Genomic DNA, 18,751 nt, shown 5'->3' on the forward strand with positions numbered 1-18,751 from the left:
TTACTGTAGATTTCAAGATGACAGTGATAACAAATAAAACAAGTTTAACAACAAGAAAGCTGCTCATGTTGGAATATTTGTAGAAGATTGTCATGGTCTGGAACTGGGAATGCAGCATTTTGTTTGTGTGTTGTAGGTAAAAATCTACTAAAAATGATAATACTCAATAGGCCTTCTCTTAGCCCTTCCCTGTGAGTGGTGAATTCTTTATGACACACCATGGTCTCTTTAGGATTGAATTACAGTTTGGGACAACTCAGGTGGGTATTTGATTTCACTGTTGCAACAACAGTTGCTCAGCCCTCACAGATACCAGTACATAATGTGGGAAGAGCCAAAGTCATAACGGGAAGTAAAATACAAATTCAACAAACATGTTGTAGACCTTGAGTATGTGACTGTTAGGACAGAGAAGATGTCTGTCCTATCTCTCGAGTCCCTCTGCCTAGCAGATAATGACAGTCCATCCTCTGCAGAAGACCTAGACCTGGAGGATAAGTGGGATACAGACCTGGAGATTGATGGTGAGTAGGCTATTATATTGACATTTTATGGATAATAACACGTCAGCTCACTGTTGTTATTACAATGTATCATTGTTTGTATTGTAAGTTGATTTGTTTGATGCATATCTCACACTGATGGTTGTCTGATAGTGACACCACTTCTTGTCATTGTTAGAGGTGAAAAAGACCAGTAAAGACACATCGACTGCTGAGATATACCTGCAGGCCTGCAAGCTGGTCGGGGTGGTTCCTGTCTCCTACTTCCTCCGGAACCTGGGCACGTCCACCATGAACCTCAACCACCACGGCCTGGGACCTCCAGGGGGCAAGGCACTAGCCATCGCTCTGGTGGTAAGTCTGGTGGACGTCTATTAACATAATATCAACTTCAAGGAATGCTCTTTATGTTCAAGGAACGCTCTTTATGTTCAAGGAATGCTCTTTATGTTCAAGGAACGTTCTTTATGTTCAAGGAATGCTCTTTATGTTCAAGGAATGCTCTTTATGTTCAAGGAACGTTCTTTATGTTCAAGGAATGCTCTTTATGTTCAAGGAACGTTCTTTATGTTCAAGGAATGCTCTTTATGCTCAAGGAATGCTCTTTATGTTCAAGGAACGCTCTTTATGTTCAAGGAACGCTCTTTATGTTCAAGGAACGCTCTTTATGTTCCAATGTTTCTTCTCAGACTGACATGCACATCACCAACCTGGAGTTGGCAGACAACTACCTGCTAGCTGAGGGAGCCAGATACCTTCTAGAGATGTTAAAGGCAAATTTCACCATTCAGCATCTGGTAAGTTTGTATGAGATGGTCTTTAGGCAGCTCTCTGTAAGAAGGTAAAGTAATTGTATCTGGTATCTCTATAACATGTTTATTCAGAAGTGGGATAAGTATGATATGTATGATATGTCCCACAATCTTTGATTTGATTTGAATCTGCCACAAGAGGGCATAAGAGTCTTGCGGGTCATGCTTTCATGATGGAATTATAGCTCTGTGTTAACATGCCCACTGTTTGTCTCGTAGGATTTGTCCAACAATCACCTACAGTCTGAAGGGGCTGAGTGCATAGCAAAAATGTTGCTCGATAACATTTCCATCAAATCCATCAAACTTTCAGGTAGTACACACAGATTTGAAAATGGAAACAAAAAGAATGGTCTGTTAGATACTATATTTCTCGACTCTATTTCTGAATCTATTTATATAAACAATTTCTTCACAGGGAATGGATTCATAGAGGACGATGCTAAAAGTTTTGCAGATGCCCTGGCAGTAAGTGAAAAGAAATTACATTCAAACATGCAGGCATATTGATGATATTACTGAGTCTATAGCTAGCTACTTGCAATATCTCTCCCTATAGAACAACTATAGAGTAAAGGAGCTGGACTTGAGCCACAATCAGTTCTGTGGGAGAGGTGGGGAGCATCTGGGCCAGATGTTAGGTAGAGACCATTTCACTTTATGTCTGTATCTCACATCATTATGGCTGAGCAGTCTCATGGAGTATACAGACAAATGGAGTCATTGCGGTTAGAATCATGCACAATGTGAGTGTTTTACATCTGCTGTCACTGACATAATCCTACAGCAAACAATGAAGCTCTGGAGGTACTAGACTTGAGCTGGAACCATCTGAGAATGAAAGGAGCTGTGGCTTTCTGTGCCGGCCTCAAGGTTTGGATAAACATACTCAACCCAATTCTCACATTTAAGGTGTAAGTTCGTAAAAAAAAAAAGAGTAAAACAGTATGTGATCAAAATACCTACTATTCACATAGGTGAATGTGACCCTGAAACACCTGGACCTGTCCTGGAATGGCTTTGGGAATGAGGGGGCCTTGGCTTTAGGAGAGGCACTGAAATTCAACAACACTCTGGTGTACCTGGACCTCAACAACAACCGCATCACCAACGAGGGGGTGGGCATGCTGTGCAAGGGGCTGGAGGCCAACGACACTCTCAGAGCACTGATGGTAGGTGCTTGATGGACAGGGCACACACCCATTGACCTGTGTGGTATGAAACTAGTGTGACTTTCTATGTTTTGTGTCCCTGCAGCTGGCTTATAACTCTCTGACAGTGGAGGGGGCATTGGCTCTTATTACTGTGGTCAAGAACACCCCCAAAACTGCTCTGGAGGAGATCAACATATCCGTGAGCATTGTTGTTCTCTTCTTGATGTACAGAAGTGTTTTGGTCCCTGCATTTGAACTTAATATTTTGTGTTTGTGTGTAGAATGTGTTGGTGAATGAGAACTTTGTGCAGCTGCTGGATCTGACATGCCAGGAGCATCCCTCTCTAGAGGTGCAGTATGCAGGGGTCGGGGGCTTTATCGCTAAGAAACCACCCAAACGCCTTGACCCAATGAAAGTAATCCAGGTACTGTGGTAGGCTACTGTTACTCATAAAACTATTTTAGTCATGTAGAAAAGTAGTAATCACAAGTGATATCATTGCATACCAGTGCATTGTATTCTTTTTTGTTTACGGCTAATTCTACAAACTAGGACCTATTTTATGGCTGTTTTTAAAGACAGTGCAAGATTTGAAATAGGGGGGAATTTTAAGACAAAAAACCCCGTCCCAACCGCTCTATTCTTTTCTTTGAAGGATTATCTGGATGAACGGAAGCTGCGTCTTTGGGACTTCTTTAAGAAAATCGATAAAGATGGGACAATGCGAGTGCCTGTGGCAGACTTCAGGAAGGCTGTGCAGGTCTCAAACTAATTGCTCATTCCATAGTCCCTGACATTTGCCAGGTCTGTTGAGCTAATGCATTTCCAGTGCTCCAAGATGTACTTTATATTGAAGTTAGTGGCCAGCTAGCTCATAGTCTTTATTTGTTTACTCTTATGTCTTATGTAACCATTACAGCAATCCAACATCCCCTTGGATCGATACCAGATTGAGGAGTTGATTCAGAGACTGGATCGTGAAAGGACAGGGATGGTAGACTACAGGTGGGCTTTTATCATAAGAACAAACTGCCAGAGTGGGGAGACCATTATGGGTGTGTAAAGAAAACACCTAACATCAGCAATAACCTGAGAACTGAACGGAAACTTGTCATGAACTGTCTACACCTGTTTACCATACAAACAAAACATGAGCAGACCTTTATGGTCAGAGTGTTGAAGTAGGGCAGTCTTATCTATGTGTAATTGCTTGTAGTGCCATGCCAATGTTTTCCCCATTCAAAAGCTGAGAAAGTCCAGTTTACATCTGACTTGAAATTAAATGAGTTTAAGTGAATCATCACATTAAATACATTCGTTGGTTTCTCCTCAGGGGCCTGGCCGACACCAGGAAGCAGATGATGCGGGACCACCGGCGGCAGCTGCGTAAGGTGGAGTCCCGTCAGAAGAAAGAGAAGCAGAAGAGCGAGCGCATCCTGAAGACCTTCCAGAGCGCCGTGGAGGCCAACACCCCCCGCAGCTCCATGGTCATGTCCCCAGGGGGCACCAAGGAGGACTCCAGTGGCCCCCAGCACTTCTCTGCCACCCCACTCAGCTCCTGGCACCACATTGTCATGTCCAACAGCAGCCGCTACTCTGTCACAAACCTGAGCAGTGAGCACATCCACCTCCCCATGCTAGGGGGCAGCACCCACCAACGGCCCACCAGTTCCCCCACCATGCGCTCCTACTCCCAGCCCAACCTGATGGATGACTCCCAACGATACCCCCAATCCAAACCCTCCTCGGCCCAGGGGATGCTCTCTGACTCCAACCCTGATGTTGACCACACCAAGCTGAGCCCCACTGCCAACCACCTGACCAGGTCCAGTCCAGCACTGAACTCCAAGCAGCCAGACACTAAAACCAAAACCACCAATGTGAAGAAAAAGAAGAAACGCGTGGATAAAACTCCACATGAACAGAATCAAACACAATCATCAAAGTGACTGATGCTGCTGTGTCTTACTATGCAGTAACAGCTCCACTGACCCATCGTTATATATTTTTACTGGAAATATTAATAATAAGTATTAATAATTACATAGAGTCCATGTATTACACAAAACCTCAAAATAAATATTATTCCAGTATACATGGCCACGTTTCATGCAAACCTTATTCTTACCCAGCTAAATTAGATGGTATGATTATCTTTAAATGTATCGGGTTAGTTGTTGCATTGATGTGCCTTAGCTCAATACTATGAACTCTTTTATTTAAGATACCATTTAGTACCAGGGTTGTCAAAGATCCTGCTCAGACCATAGCACTTTGCATTATGTCTGGGAAAGTTCCCGAGTGTAGATGCTAAGGGCACACCCATGAATTATCTGTGAAAATTCTAATACCCACCACAACATTATATGACATCCCTGCACTAAAAACATCCTGGCAGATAGAATCTGTTTGTCAAAGATCACTGACGTCTCACAGTTGTCTGACGTGTGTCTTTGATGGTGACAGTGTGGGTGTGAAGGCCTATCACTCTCTGATGTACACCATAGATTCTGCAATGCGCAACGGTTCTGATGACTATATTTCCTTAACAATAGTTCAGTTTGCCTATATGTGACTTAGGTACTTACTGTCTATAAAATATCCTTCCCTCCAGTTTGAGACATATGAGAATAAGCTGACAGTGTGTGCAGAGAATATAGTGACCCTGACGGTGTTGATGGAGCTGATGGAGAAGAACCCTGATGCGTACAGAGAGGCCTAATGCAGGAGGTGAAGGTGCAGATCAAGCAGGTGGAGACTGGTGCAGGAGCTCCGGGGCTCCATACAGACCTCCACTACTGTCTTTGAGTCTTTGCACCAGCAGGTAACTACCCAAGACTGTTCCTAACAACTCATATGGTCATGATACAGCTATGGTCAATGACCATGTCAACTTTTCACTTGAGATATTTCTCTTTTGTAAGATTTACAACTTTTGGTCTTGTGGTTGCTCATCTGTGATCTCTCTCAGATCTCCTCCATGCTGGTGGTCCTGACCAAGCTGGAGAGGTACGATGAGAACCTGCTGCTGGTGACCCGTCGTGACTACATCAAGATATAGCTCAAACTGGAGGAGTGTGATAGGCACCACAACCAGATCTTCAACCCCTATATCGGTAAGTCAAAGACCACTTTTAAAATGATACACACCCTTGTCATAAGACTCTTGCACGTTTGATGTCACTGACTGTACCCTCTTTTCTCAGGGTCCTGGGAGCACGGAGGTATAACCACAATTAGCAAGCCCATCGTCATTCAACTGAATGCCCACTTGAATGGTGGCTACAAATTGGGGAGGGTGGGGGAATGATTCTTAGCCTGTGCATGGTTCTGAATCTCAATACTGGTACTCTGGGCAGTGCCTCAATTGTTGACATGAGCTTTTACAGAAAATACAAAAATCTTATTTTGAGAACTCCATTTAAACACCAAAGCTTGTCAAGTAGCTGGTATGGAACTGGCAACAACTTCATTGTTCGTTATAACATCCTGTATTATCAATTTAACAACCCATTTAGCCTGGCCAAACTGAATTGTACTACTATAAAATATGAGCACAGGGTGATTGCAAAGGCTAGCACCAGATTCGTATACAGTCACTCACCCAATCAGAACCTAGACTTTGCTGCTGATGAGAGTGGGCTGTGGGTGACCTATGCCACAGAGGAATCCAAGGGTAAAATGGTAATTGCTCAAATCCATAAACCATCATTTGGTATACAGGAGTTGTGAGAAACCAGTGTGTGAAAACCATCTGCCTTCATGGCATGTGTGGTTTTCTATGCTGTCAGAACAGTTGACATTCACTGTGAGGAGATATTTTACACTTATGAATACAAGAAAAAACAAGAGAACTACATGAACATTACATTTGAGTGGTTCAAGGACAAGTGTGTCAACCTCGACTTCAACCCACTGAACAGAAACTTGACATGTACAACGATGACTATGTCAACTATCATCTCTGGTTTGACAACCAGGCCACTGTCAACACGACACAACTCTTGGTCTGATAAAAGGCCTATTGCGGCATCTCATATTGAAACTCATTATACTCAAATCAGATTTAATCTCTTTTGTAGTTGCTCTGATTATGTAGAACACCCTGTTTTATGCTCATTGATTTAAAATACATATCTGACTAAGGATTAATGTTCAAGTGTTTACTTTTGACATCTGAAATAGTACTGTCTTCAATGTATTTAAGTATTATGATTCCTTCAGTCTTTAGGCTGAATCAGCACCTATATAATGAGGTGTATTAGTACTTATATAATGATGTGTATCAGCCAAATGAAGGTCAGTTGTGGCTAATAAGCATGACTATATCTTATATAAAATACTTTAATTGTGTTTTTTCCATGCTGATAACAGTCCCTTATGCTGGTAGCAAATTCAGTTCCAAACTTAAAGTTAGAGGAAACGTAGTTTTGGGCTGTAGACTTTGTTAATCTTCATGTACTGTAGGTATCAAACAGTGTCACCAACATTAAAGCGGGGTATTGTGATTCTGTATTGGGGGATAATATCTCTCAATATGCAGCACATTGTTAAGAATTAATTAACAATAACCCCCTTCATTCCTGAGTATACTTAGTCTGCTCATTATTGATATCTAACCACATAGAAAATAAAACGTGTTCAATTTAATTTGAAAGTTTACATGTGTAGACTACAGAAAAGTATTGAAAAAACTAATTTTCTTTGTTCCCTTTCTTATCTAAAAAATACTACGATAAAACTATGTTGAACATAGACCCAATCCACTTTGGCCATCATTTCCTGTAAATTAAAGAATCATTTACAAAGGCCATTTATTATATTAGCAATTTATTATTATTCAAACATGCATAACAGTATTGATCGGACTATGGAACTCTGCTTGATTGAATTAACTACTAAAATGTGGTTCATGGAAAAATTAGGGCAGAATCAAACACATAAACCAGTACTATACTTCTTACCAACATAAAATCTAAAGTCCCATGAGGAGAAATAAAGTAATATTTGTGTGCTGGAACTTGCTAGGCTATAAAATTGGAATAAGGATGACAATTCTTTATTATACTATCATATGCTTATGTCAACATATGATATCCTGCCACATTGCTGATGACTGATAGTAAGGTTACGCGGTTGATAATATCAGGTACCATCTATAACATGATGTCATCATATGCCCATATGGCCTGTTTCTCATGAACTCTATGTCCACATCATCATTGGGATCAATAAAAGGATAAGAGACAGGTTTCAGAAAATTGTATTTGAGTATTTTATCACAAGCAAACAAGGATGTCTGCATATATTGTGTCAAGAATTGAAGGGAGTCTATTACGCAACAGCAGTAACTTTGGGAAGAAGCAAGATGTTTCTGATGAGCTGATAGGAGGATCTTTAAAAATACAGAGTGAACAGACAAGGAGACTCACCAGAACAACACTGGAGACAAGATGGCTCCATTTCTACTGCTCCTGACTTTCCTTTGCCCTGCGGTGGCTTGGCTGGTAAGGGACTTTCATTTTCTCCTTCCACTAAAACTTAACAGCTAGAGATACTTCCAAATAGACTGCCAGTTTACTACTATTGTGAAGTACCACTGTGAAGTTTACTCTGAACTTGTATTTTCCTCCAGCCAATGGAGGACTGGGACTCTGGCAATGTGACTGCATCTGTAGGGGAGTCGGGGAAATGCCTTTGTCATGTGTTTCTACCTGACACCACCTTCCCTGCCGACCGTGTGGAACACATGCAGAAAGTCACCAAGGATCTGATGCTGGAAGTGGGAATCCAGATAAATAAGGTACTGTACTGAACACCATGAGGTGTAAGCCCCCTGAACAGGATTACATTCATATTGCATTTACACACCGTGTTTTAGAGTGATGTTAAACGTTGCCTACTCCAGTAAATGGAACGTCTTGTAAACCTCGGAGGAGATGCATGTGTATATTTAACTGAGACCTCATTCACAGTATAGCCTACTAGATATCTTACACCGGGACTAGTACCTGTGTCTCTCTTGCAGCTGGACAGCTACAAGGGCAAGCTTGTGATCTTTTTGGCTGAGCTGAGGAACCTGACTATGAGAGTTGAGATTGTGGAGAGCGGCCCTGACAAATACATCCGACTGGACTTCGAGCTTCTCAGGATCGAGCTGAGAGAGTTTGAATTGTTGGTGACACAGCTGAAGGATTCCCTCAACTCCTCCTCGCCTATGTTCGACAGCCTGTACACAGAGGTAAATGTGTGATAGATAGACAAATATATCGGAATGACTATTAGAGGTAAATGTGTGATAGATAGACAAATATATCGGAATGACTATTAATGACTGGCAGTGGCATAATAAATAAGTGACAGAAAATATGATGCAGGAGCAAGAGGAATGTTGCTGTGTGGAACAAATTACTTATTTGTCCTTTGTATACATGCATCCATAGATTCACAACATGAGCCTGATCGTGAACCAGTTGGAGAGCTATGACAAGAGTAACCTGGAGGTGATCCGTATTGAGTTTGGAAAACTGCAGAAGAAGCTGTAGGAGTGCCAGAAGAACCAAGAAGAGGGCATAAACCCAGATATTGGTAAGGATCCTCTGTTATGGTAGCATTGTTGACATATTGTATAATTACATCAAAGCAGTAGTTTGTGGATTTGTTGTCATACATATTATTAATAGCTATTTATATTTCCCCCCAGGCTCCTGCAACCACAAAGGCATCGCCAGTGTAGGGACGCCAGTGGTCAGCCAACTGAATGCAAACTTGAATGCAGGCTACAGATTTGGGGGGGGGGGGGAAAGACTCAAAACCCAATTGTGGCTTTGAATCAATGTATTGGTATGGTGCTTATAGCAGTGCCTCAGTGAATACATTTTATCTTTATTCCAACTATCAAAATCTGGTTTTAAGGAATTAATTTAAACAACATACCTTACCAAATGGATGGCAGGGTACTGGCAACAATTACATTGTTCATGGTAACACCCTGTATTACCAGAAAAACAGCCCATTCAGCATGGCTAAACTGAATTTGACCATATCCAAATATGACTACAGAGTAATTGAAAAGGCCAGTGCAACGTTCTCATACAGTTTCTCAGCCAATCAGAACATGGATTTCTCAGCCGATGAGAATGGACTGTGGGTAACATGTGCCACATATGAATCCAAAGGTAAAATGGTCATTGCCAAAGTAAACAAGGATGAATTTGGTATAGAGGATATATGGAGTACCGGTGTGTACAAATCATTGGTAGGTAATGCCTTCATGGTGTGTGGTGTTCTCTATGCTACTAGACCAGTCGATGTTCACACAGAGGAGATATTCTACTCCTATGACACCAAAACAGAGCAGGAGAACTACCTCAGCATTCCATTTGAGAAGTTCCAGGATGAATATTTAAACCTGCACTACAACCCTATTGATCAGAAAATCTACATGTACAACAAGGGCTACTATGTGTCCTATAGTGTCAAGTTTAACAAAGACTAGATTCCCCCTCTGGTCTATCGTATCTTGACTGATGCCACTGATATGACTTTCTGATAGCATGGGGCTTCGCTGAATAGATAGATATTCATTACTTTGTCTGATACATTGACATGCATTTTAAAATCATGTCTCTTGAATTCCTGAAATAAAATCAAACTGAATCATTGAAATAACTGTATGTGTTCTATTTTGGTTCATTTGAAATTGTATTGAAGAATAAAATGTGCATTATTATCATTACTAAAAATACCCAGCCACTGTGTCAGATTCCCTCCCATTACCTAGGCAGTCCAATGAGAAAGAGTATAGGGGTGCAGTATCCCACCCCTTAATTTTCAGTCGAATTTGAGTCAATCCGTATAACTAGCACCTCAATATGACTCATCCCCAGTATGATATCAGACCCCTCCCACCCTAGCTTAGGGCTGATGGGCTGGGCCTCTCCTTTCCTCCCCTCCTTTGGCTCAGGCTGGAGCTTCCACCCGGCTCCTCTGTAAGCAAGCCCTCCCCTGGGTTTGTTCTTTGTACTCCAGTGAGAAGCTGGCTCCATCTGGTACTGAGGACCAAGTCAGAGCTGATTAGACTAACCAGGCAGGGTGAGCCCACATAGCAGCCACCCACTGCATATACAACAATGAACCAGGCACATTATTTTATTCTTACGGTTTCAGGTAATTGTTGAACAAATCCATTGACTCATTCACATTTTCATACAAAAGTACACTATAGCATACTGCAACATATTGCAAAATCTATCTGAAATTGAAAAAAAGGTCTGGAGACAAGACAAAAATAGCACTGTCTTTTTAAATCTTGCATCTGTCAGGATGAGAGAGGGGAAGTGAAGGCCTTGTGGCTAATGGTACCCTTAGTGACATCATCGCAAGCCAATAGGCAGCCTCGCTGAGCTCTCTCCTCCTTTTCCTGAGATCCGTGAAGGGAGGGAGGCTGCTGAGGACGCAGGCTGCTACTGGAGCGGTGGGTCCAGGGCATGCTCTGATCACATCAGGTAGGTAGAATATATGTAGTGGTGTTTGTGTGTGTGTAGCAGCACTGATTTCTAGATCTATTCTAGCCTGCCTCCCCCTCTAAGGAGGGCCAGATCAGATATGCTTAAATAGCAGTGTGAGGGAGGATCAAGAGAGACTTCAGATGGCTGTTTCATGACAGTGGCTTATTATATGCTATAGCATCCCTGTCTGTCGTGTGGCGACCATGATGTGTGTATGATGCAAGCAATTATCCATTCGAGACAAACAAATGTGATTATTCCATTGTGAATCTTGTCTCTATTATCACATGATATGTTTGTCATTGGTATCAAGGATGTCGGTGCATGTATCATGGGAATACTGCAGGAGGCTGACTGCATGTTATTTCTGTGTGGATTCTCAACGACAGACACACTAGGGTGCTGCAGTGCTACTTGGCTTGACTTCCCCTCCTCAGACTGTATGAGAGATGATAATGAATGTATGTGTGTGGGTGTGTATACAACGCTAACCCCATGTCACAATGGTACTGTAGTAAGGCATCAGCACATTTTCATAGTGCACATTTGTGGTATTCTAAGAGCTTCTCTGATTGCAATACATTAGCATTTACAAGTCCCCTGACAACAGGGATCTGCCCACAGCTTTCCTATATGTATTTAGTCTGACATGAGTGAGTGGACATCAGGCAGTTAAGCACTCTGAGTCATCGTTCGATCCTCGGCCACCCCGGCAGCACTGACAGTGTCTGTTCATTCATCACCAATAATACAGGAGCAGCACACTCATAATCACTTCCTGTGCTCTGCTGAAGTTGAACCAAACTCTCTGATTACCCAGGTTTGTATCGTCATGCTCGTCAACAAAGACTTTAACCTTCAAGTGGAGGAGGATAACCCCCCAGTGAGCCGACTGACTGCTGCCAGTGATGAGTTCCACTGCTGATAGGACCAGGGAGCAAATGTGAGACAACTTACTCCACAAGTTTATGATCTGACGCTAGCATGGAGAAGGGGAGAGAAACAGAAACAGTCTGTTATTGATCACATTACTCTCTGTCTCGTGCTTTGCTGTCATGTTTTTCTCAGACAAGTGACTAGATAAGGGATTTACTATAGCCCTGGGGAAATATTGACTCTTGGTTTTCGGCAGTTACCACCTCTGGAGATTTCATCAATCATTCCCCGCCAGCATAGGGATTATTCTTAGCCAACTTCCTTTAAAGAGAGGAAAGTCTTAGCGGTGGCTAGTCGTGTTATGATCCCTCCTAGAACATACAGATCAGTGTGATTACATACAGTACACTCCTTTAACCGGGTCTGTTGTGCGGCTTCTAGGCCCGTCTGGACCTCCACAGGGTCGAGCCAGGACAGCCATGGCCAAGAGAGACTACCTGGTGGAGGCAGCCAAGCAGATCCGCATGGCTCTGGACAGGGAGGTCAGTGAAGACTATGAGGCTGCCTTCAGCTACTACAAGAACGGGGTTGACCTGCTGCTCAATGGAGTTCAAGGTACAGCGGTAAATCTACTGTACTGTATTCTGTCAACATGCAGGGTTCTGGTTATGGTGATATTGAGTAGATCAGCTAGTCAACACAGTGAGAACAAGTCACGCGGTATGAAACAGGAACATGTGGATTTGTCGGTCCATGATTCATCCATTGAAAAGCAGAATTAAATAATTGCTATGAAAAACAGGAATTCAGAAAGCCAAAGTCAGAGGAGAGATTTCCATACTGGTAAAGCATGCTGAATTTTATTCTGCTCTCTTTCCTCTGCTGTTTTAGTGAGGTAGGTAAAACAGAAGCTTTTGAATTATATGAGTCAGGGATTGACATTAAAGTCTGAAAGGCACTTGCCCATACGGCAAGTCAGGAGTATTTTTTGGTTGCCCGAAGATTATGATCACTTTGCAGGACTGGAATTCTTTGAATTCGGTAGTTCAGTAAAAAAAACAATTAAGAGCAGGCTCAGCTTCTCTGACTGGCATAATGCCATAAATTCACTTAGGATAAACAATGTGGAGGAATGAGAAAGATCAGTTTTAGGCTACTGGAATTCTTTACAGTTTGGTTGTTTTACTTTTTCTTTTTTTTATCACCTGGCCAATAGGGCAACCTCAGAGCAGGCTCAAGTTGCGCAACTGCTCAGTTCACTTGCCCCGGGCAATAGGGCAACCCTTAATGTCAATCCCTGTGAGTTGATTTCAGTTTAGTCAAGTGAGGTTTCAGTCCCTCTCTGTGTGAGGGTGAGAGAAATCTGAGGTTGGTCTGTCTTCCAGTGGACCCTAACAAGGAGCGCCGGGAGGCAGTGAAGAGGAAGACTACTCAGTATCTAAAGAGGGCAGAGGAAATCTTTATCTCCCACCTGCAGGACAACCTGGGGAAGGGGAACTCTCACTTAGGGGTAAGAAGATGACTTTTTACAGTAAACCCTCCTTCGACACAATTAACATGCCATACTACTGTGCACATCTTATGAATGGTAATCAACCTGGTCTGACCATCTGTGTTACTCAATGATACTGGGCACTCATTTTCCAGCTTTTCAGTCCTGTATTGATTTATATGTCTAGTCTGTTTATTGAAGAGTTGGTTGACATGCTATTTATATGTCCACCTCTGAATCATTTCCTTCTGGGAAAGTCTGAGTCACATCTTCAGAGCAACCAGTCTGTGCTGCTAACAGTCTCTGGAGGTTGGCTACAGAGCAGCACAACATCCCCTCTGTTACACGATCTGCCAGGGTGGCTCGCACTGGGCCGCTGGGCACTCTCTCTTCCCCTCTCTCTTATGTAACATTCTAATATATGTCCTAAGATTGTAACTAATCCCAGAGTAGAAGCACTTTCAGATGTGAATTCAACACAAACACGTGTCCACATTGCTGACATCTGTGCAGTAATCTCTTTTTATCACCAGGGTTACAGTAGTCTGAGATTCCGGCCAATCAGACACCTGAGCTCCCCAGTGGAGGATCTGGAGATGTGTAAAGTGGTGGGGATCATCGATAAGGTAGGGAGGTTTTTACACTCACTGCTCTCAACCAGTATACTTGAACTGTTTGTTCCAGCTGATGATAATCTCTTGAACAGACATCCTGGCTGTAGTTAACCCTTTATTAGCCATGTCTTATAGATCCAGTGAACCATGATGCTTACCTTTCCAAATATGAACTTGTCCCAAAACTGTCATAACCATCTAATAACATACTACTCAATTTATTCTCAGCTTTATTTAAACTAACATAAAATGTATGTCTTCTCCCCAAGGTCCTGATTGTCCAAAGCCTGATTACCAAGGAGAAATTTGTTGTTAAAGTAAGTACTTATGCTTCAGCACTGCCAATACAGTATGTCAGGGGGGAGGGTGGCAGGGCAGAATGACAGAGTACACATGTAGTGCAGCTATCTAGCAGTGCAGGTAGCCTAGTGGTTGAGAGCGTTGGGCCAGTAACTGAAAGGTTGCTGGTTTGAATCCCCAAGCCGACTTGGTGAAAAATCTGTCTTTGTGCCCTTGAGCAAGGCACTAAACCCTAATTGCTCCTACAAGTTGCTCTGGATAAGAGTGTCTGCTAAATGTAAAATGTCTATCTGTGTAGATGCATATCCAGTGCACAGATGGCTGCTGTACTGTCTGGATCCCTGCCAGCCAGCTAGGGCAGCCCAGTTGATAGGAATATTATCAGCCTTGTCTCCATGAGTATCCTTCTCCATTGATCTGGCTAAAAGCCCTCTACTTTGACCCTCTTAGTGCAAATGCACCTCCCATCTCTGTAACCAGAGAGTTGCTATTGGAACATACTGTTGCAGGGTTGGCTACGGTGTAGGTCTCAGAAAAACTGCTATCTAGGCACTGGTAGAGCGATTTGTTTTTCGATCAATTAACAATAGACTTATTAAGACTAGCCTGAAAATAATGTGTAGTACAGTAGTGATAAGTTGTATTTTGACAAAGGTAATAACAGCATAGTAATATGTGTGTTGATCTGTTGCGCTGTGTCGTCACAGAGCCTGCCCAAGTCGAGCTGGGAGAGCCGGGACCAGCCCACTATCATCCCCCAGGGGGTCCCCTTCATGGTGAAGCTGCTGAGGTACTATGTCAGTGAGGATGCTGTGTACCTGCATCTGGAGCATGTTCAAGGTGAGCTGAACACAGGCTCTGCCTGCCAGCCCTGCAGTATGGGAGATTTAGCTGATGCTCTTATCTAGCCTATAGCCATGCAAAGGCAGTGGACCAACAGTTTTCATTTTTTGCTGATGTCTGCACTTTTCAGCCATTTTGGGTCAAGGATGCCATAGAGAGTAGAAAAGATAGCTGAATTCAAATGAAGAAAAACAACTATTGTCTGATGTGTTGACTTTTCTATGATCTGTAGGTGGGAAGCTTTTCTCCAAACTGCACAAGGTGAGGAACGACCGAGCCAAAGAGCACCCAGAATGCTCCAGTCCCAGCCAGCACAGGATCAAAATGAAGAACAGCTACACCTCCCCTACCATCAGCTCAGACTACCAGCAGAATGACAGAAAGGGCACAGAGAAAACCTCTCTCCTGGAGACGGAGAACGAGGAGAGCCCAGACACAGACTCCCCGGCATTCTGGCTCGAGGCTCAGCATCGTCTAGAAAGCTGTAGGACCCACTCCTACTGCGAGGAGACAGGCTGCCTGCAGAACAACTCCAGGTCTGCAGCGCCACACACTCCGGCGACACAGCTCTCCTTATCTAGGTCAGACACCAGTCCCCATATCCATCCAGCAGGCCTCAGTCAGTGTTTGCACTCTAAAACTCAGGACAAACCTGCTCTCTGTGGTCATCTGTGTATCGATCAGGCCCCTGATGTCACCTCTGAGCCCTCTAGGAAGGCCACTGGAACAGAAAAAATTGAATCCAGTTTGGATTTCAACATTGTGTGGAAGGCTGATCTGACTCGTAACTGTGAAAGTTCAGCCCCCTATGCAGAGACTTGTACTGACTCAGATATAGCTGCAGGTAAATCTGTACCTCAAACAACTCAGACCTCTTCTGGTGGTACAGGGTCAACATTGAACTTCAAGGATCATTCTATCAGTTTATATTCACAGAAAAGTTACATTCCCACTACATTGCAATTACCCCTCCATAATCAAAGCCAGGTTAGTGAGAGAGCAACTTTGACCTCCAATGGCTCTCACCAAGACAGTGTTTCAGGTAGAGACCTTGAGAACACTGTGACAGACACACACCAGGGTAGAGGGAAGGAGAAGGTAAACCATCACATTACTGAGGAGAGCATGGTGAATTCAGTAACCAGGGACACAGAGACTTCCCAGCCTGGCAGAGCTGTGTGTCCCTCTACAGTAGACAAGCTGAAGCTCATGAGGACATCCTCAGGGAACTCTCACCCCCCCTCAGTCTCTCACTGTCACAGTACTGGGACACAGCTGGGGATCCAGCCAGGCACTTCTCTGGCCCTCACAGGGGTGAAGTATCAGGTGGGGCCTCCTGGCAGAGAGCCAGTGGAGGAGGGCTGGGAGCTGCTGAGCCCTGTGAGTAAGGACCTCCCCCGAGAGAAAGGATCACTATGTTACCCCAACACCCCTGATCCCACAGGGGCCTCCCCACAGTGCCGGAAGGGGGACATGGATGCTTTCCTAAAGTCAGAGGAATCGGATGGACAGGATGAGGATCAAATCATTGAGGTGGATGGCTGGTGCCACCTACCCAAGTTCCCAGCCAAGGCCTCCAGAGGGAGAGACAGGGCCAGGCAAAGTAGCTGGGGGCTGCCTGAGCCAGACGTGCGTCTGTTGGGGGCTCAGATCCTCCTGGCCCTGGAAAGTCTTCACCAGCAAGGTGTGGTGTGCCGAGACCTCAACCCAAAGAATATCCTGCTCACGAGCAATGGTTAGTCACCTAAATCACTTTAACTTGGTATGGGGTGTCATTGTTGGTCTGTTTTTGGCATGAGTCTTGAAAACTCAACTAACTTTGATTGTGACATAATTTCATGTTTCTCACTAGGAAAGGTCTGCCTGACATTCTTTGGCCAGTGGAGTGAAGTTCAGTCAGAAATCAACTCTAAAGCTATGGACCAGATGTACTGTGCCCCAGGTGAAAATACTCTTTATTCAATAAACTTCAGTCACATGTTACAACCGTTACACATAGGGTTCCTACCCTAGATATAAAGTGCCATCTAGTGGTAAGAATCAGACATTTAGCTTGATCCAACAATAAATCTGTGAATAACAAGTTCTGTTGTTGGCCAACAGAGATTGGAGGTGTGTCCAAAATCACAGAGGCTTGTGACTGGTGGAGTCTGGGGGCATTGCTGATTGAACTTCTTACTGGAATGGTAAACAACACTCTATTGAATAATCTGTTTTCCATGGTCTCTATCTGTTTCTTTCCCTATGCTGTAGTAAATCCAAACCTGTATATATTGACACTGCTGCCCACTGGGCCTGTTGATAATGTATATCTGTTGTTGGTACCAGGGGCACAACTTTCACTGGGAACATGTCCCCCTCCCAACATTCTGAAATTGCATGTTTGTCCCCCCCGTTTTTATAATTGGAAAGTTATACAAAACCAGGCAACGGTGTGCTTTAGGACCATGCGGACGCCTCCGAGCGGTCGGGTAGGCTGTTTGTAGTGTTTATAAGACGGGGGGAAATATACATTTTATATATGTCCCCCCCAGTTCTAAAACCAAAGTTGCTCCCCTGGTTGGTACCATTATCAAGGCATGGTTGTTTAATGAAACTGTATGCCTGTGCCTCCAGCCCCTGTGGCAGTTCCACCCAGCCGGGGTGCATTCTCACACCCAGCTCCTGATCCCAGACCACCTGAGTACTGCAGCCGCCTCCCTGCTCACTGAGGTAAGAACTACATCCCCCTTACACACCCATGTGGCCTGTACTTTAGGTACCGTAAACATATAAACGCTAGCCTGCTACCACAGAAACACAGAGCCACAAATATTGTACAAACTCATATTTCTGAATGAGTGACAATTATATGTTCCACAGCTGCTGCAGTTTGATGCTGGTTATCGTTTGGGCTCTGGAGGCGGTGGTGTGAGTGACATCAAGTGTCACCCCTTCTTCAATGGTGTCTCCTGGAAGGCACTGTCAAGTTAACATGCCAACAGACTACCTGTGTGTCTCTGGCCTAAATGCAGCCTGAACTGTTCTGGGCAGCCACTGCCCCCTTGTGGCTAAAATAGTTGAAGCCCCAGCTCTGGTGCTACTTCCTGAGCATCTTACTTCCCAAAGAAAGATGATAGATTGATTAGAAGTGTAATTCAGAGCAGCAGACACACAGCTAACATGTCAACCCTGCAACAACCAACCTCCATGTTTGAATGATAGAGGCTAGTGTAAACCTCACCTGTCCTTTTGACATATGGTAGGGCAAGATGTTTTAAAGATTAGTGTACTCTATCAGCTGACTTTTGGGGTACTTCTGTTATACAAATGACAAGCAATACTTATGTTAATATACTGAACAAAAATATAAACGCAACAAAGTGTTGGTCCCATGTTTCATGAGCTGAAATAAAAGACCCCAGAAATGTTCCATACACACAAATGTATTTCTCTCAAATTTTGTTAAATTGTTTGTTTTTTTACATTCCTGTTAGTGAGCATTTATCCTTTGCCAATATAATCCATCCACCTGACAGGTGTGGTATACCAAGAAGCATGATCATTACACAGGTGCACCTTGTGCTGGGGACAATAAAAGGCTACCGGTACTCTAAAATGTGTTGCCACAGATGTCACAAGTTTTGAGGGAGCGTGCAATTGCCAT

At 43.6% G+C, this 18,751-nt stretch overlaps 3 protein-coding genes and 1 pseudogene across 3 annotated transcripts; all 4 read left to right on the forward strand.

The window, feature by feature from the left end:
- The first annotated feature begins 415 nt into the window (after nucleotides 1–415).
- LOC120059988 (leucine-rich repeat-containing protein 74A) lies at nucleotides 416–5,192 on the forward strand. Its single transcript, XM_039009066.1, has 14 exons — nucleotides 416–524; nucleotides 682–857; nucleotides 1,193–1,300; nucleotides 1,535–1,628; nucleotides 1,734–1,783; nucleotides 1,875–1,956; nucleotides 2,103–2,188; nucleotides 2,293–2,487; nucleotides 2,573–2,668; nucleotides 2,751–2,894; nucleotides 3,126–3,230; nucleotides 3,390–3,475; nucleotides 3,804–4,350; nucleotides 5,085–5,192. The coding sequence occupies exons 1-14, from the start codon at nucleotides 416–418 to the stop codon at nucleotides 5,190–5,192; spliced, it is 1,986 nt and encodes a 661-aa protein (XP_038864994.1).
- Nucleotides 5,192–6,483, forward strand: LOC120059989 (annotated as a pseudogene).
- Nucleotides 6,484–7,923: 1,440 nt separating this feature from the next.
- si:ch211-173a9.6 (olfactomedin-4) lies at nucleotides 7,924–10,061 on the forward strand. Its single transcript, XM_039009067.1, is given in 6 exon segments — nucleotides 7,924–7,977; nucleotides 8,106–8,273; nucleotides 8,499–8,711; nucleotides 8,914–9,058; nucleotides 9,174–9,259; nucleotides 9,261–10,061. Coding segments are annotated over 6 exon segments (1,374 nt in total). The 3' UTR covers nucleotides 9,969–10,061.
- Nucleotides 10,062–11,812: 1,751 nt separating this feature from the next.
- Nucleotides 11,813–18,512, forward strand: rps6kl1 (ribosomal protein S6 kinase-like 1). Its single transcript, XM_039009068.1, has 12 exons — nucleotides 11,813–11,885; nucleotides 12,298–12,471; nucleotides 13,242–13,366; nucleotides 13,882–13,974; nucleotides 14,232–14,279; nucleotides 14,970–15,102; nucleotides 15,338–15,686; nucleotides 16,368–16,840; nucleotides 16,958–17,047; nucleotides 17,209–17,291; nucleotides 17,722–17,817; nucleotides 17,968–18,512. The coding sequence occupies exons 1-12, from the start codon at nucleotides 11,813–11,815 to the stop codon at nucleotides 18,076–18,078; spliced, it is 1,848 nt and encodes a 615-aa protein (XP_038864996.1). The 3' UTR covers nucleotides 18,079–18,512.
- Nucleotides 18,513–18,751: the final 239 nt, after the last annotated feature.

This window comes from Salvelinus namaycush, chromosome 15, assembly GCF_016432855.1.
Source record: "Salvelinus namaycush isolate Seneca chromosome 15, SaNama_1.0, whole genome shotgun sequence".
NCBI lineage: Eukaryota > Metazoa > Chordata > Actinopteri > Salmoniformes > Salmonidae > Salvelinus > Salvelinus namaycush.

Excerpts from the sequence above, each read along its gene's own strand:
- LOC120059988 (XM_039009066.1), top strand. The coding sequence starts at position 416 with ATGTCTGTCCTATCTCTCGAGTCCCTCTGCCTAGCAGATAATGACAGT. Across the intron at positions 2,488-2,572 it reads ACACTCTCAGAGCACTGATG|CTGGCTTATAACTCTCTGAC; the intron begins GTAGGTGCTTGA and ends GTGTCCCTGCAG. Across the intron at positions 4,351-5,084 it reads CTAAAACCAAAACCACCAAT|TTTGAGACATATGAGAATAA; the intron begins GTGAAGAAAAAG and ends CCTTCCCTCCAG.
- rps6kl1 (XM_039009068.1), top strand. The coding sequence starts at position 11,813 with ATGCTCGTCAACAAAGACTTTAACCTTCAAGTGGAGGAGGATAACCCC. Across the intron at positions 14,280-14,969 it reads AGGAGAAATTTGTTGTTAAA|AGCCTGCCCAAGTCGAGCTG; the intron begins GTAAGTACTTAT and ends GTGTCGTCACAG. Across the intron at positions 17,818-17,967 it reads CCGCCTCCCTGCTCACTGAG|CTGCTGCAGTTTGATGCTGG; the intron begins GTAAGAACTACA and ends TATGTTCCACAG.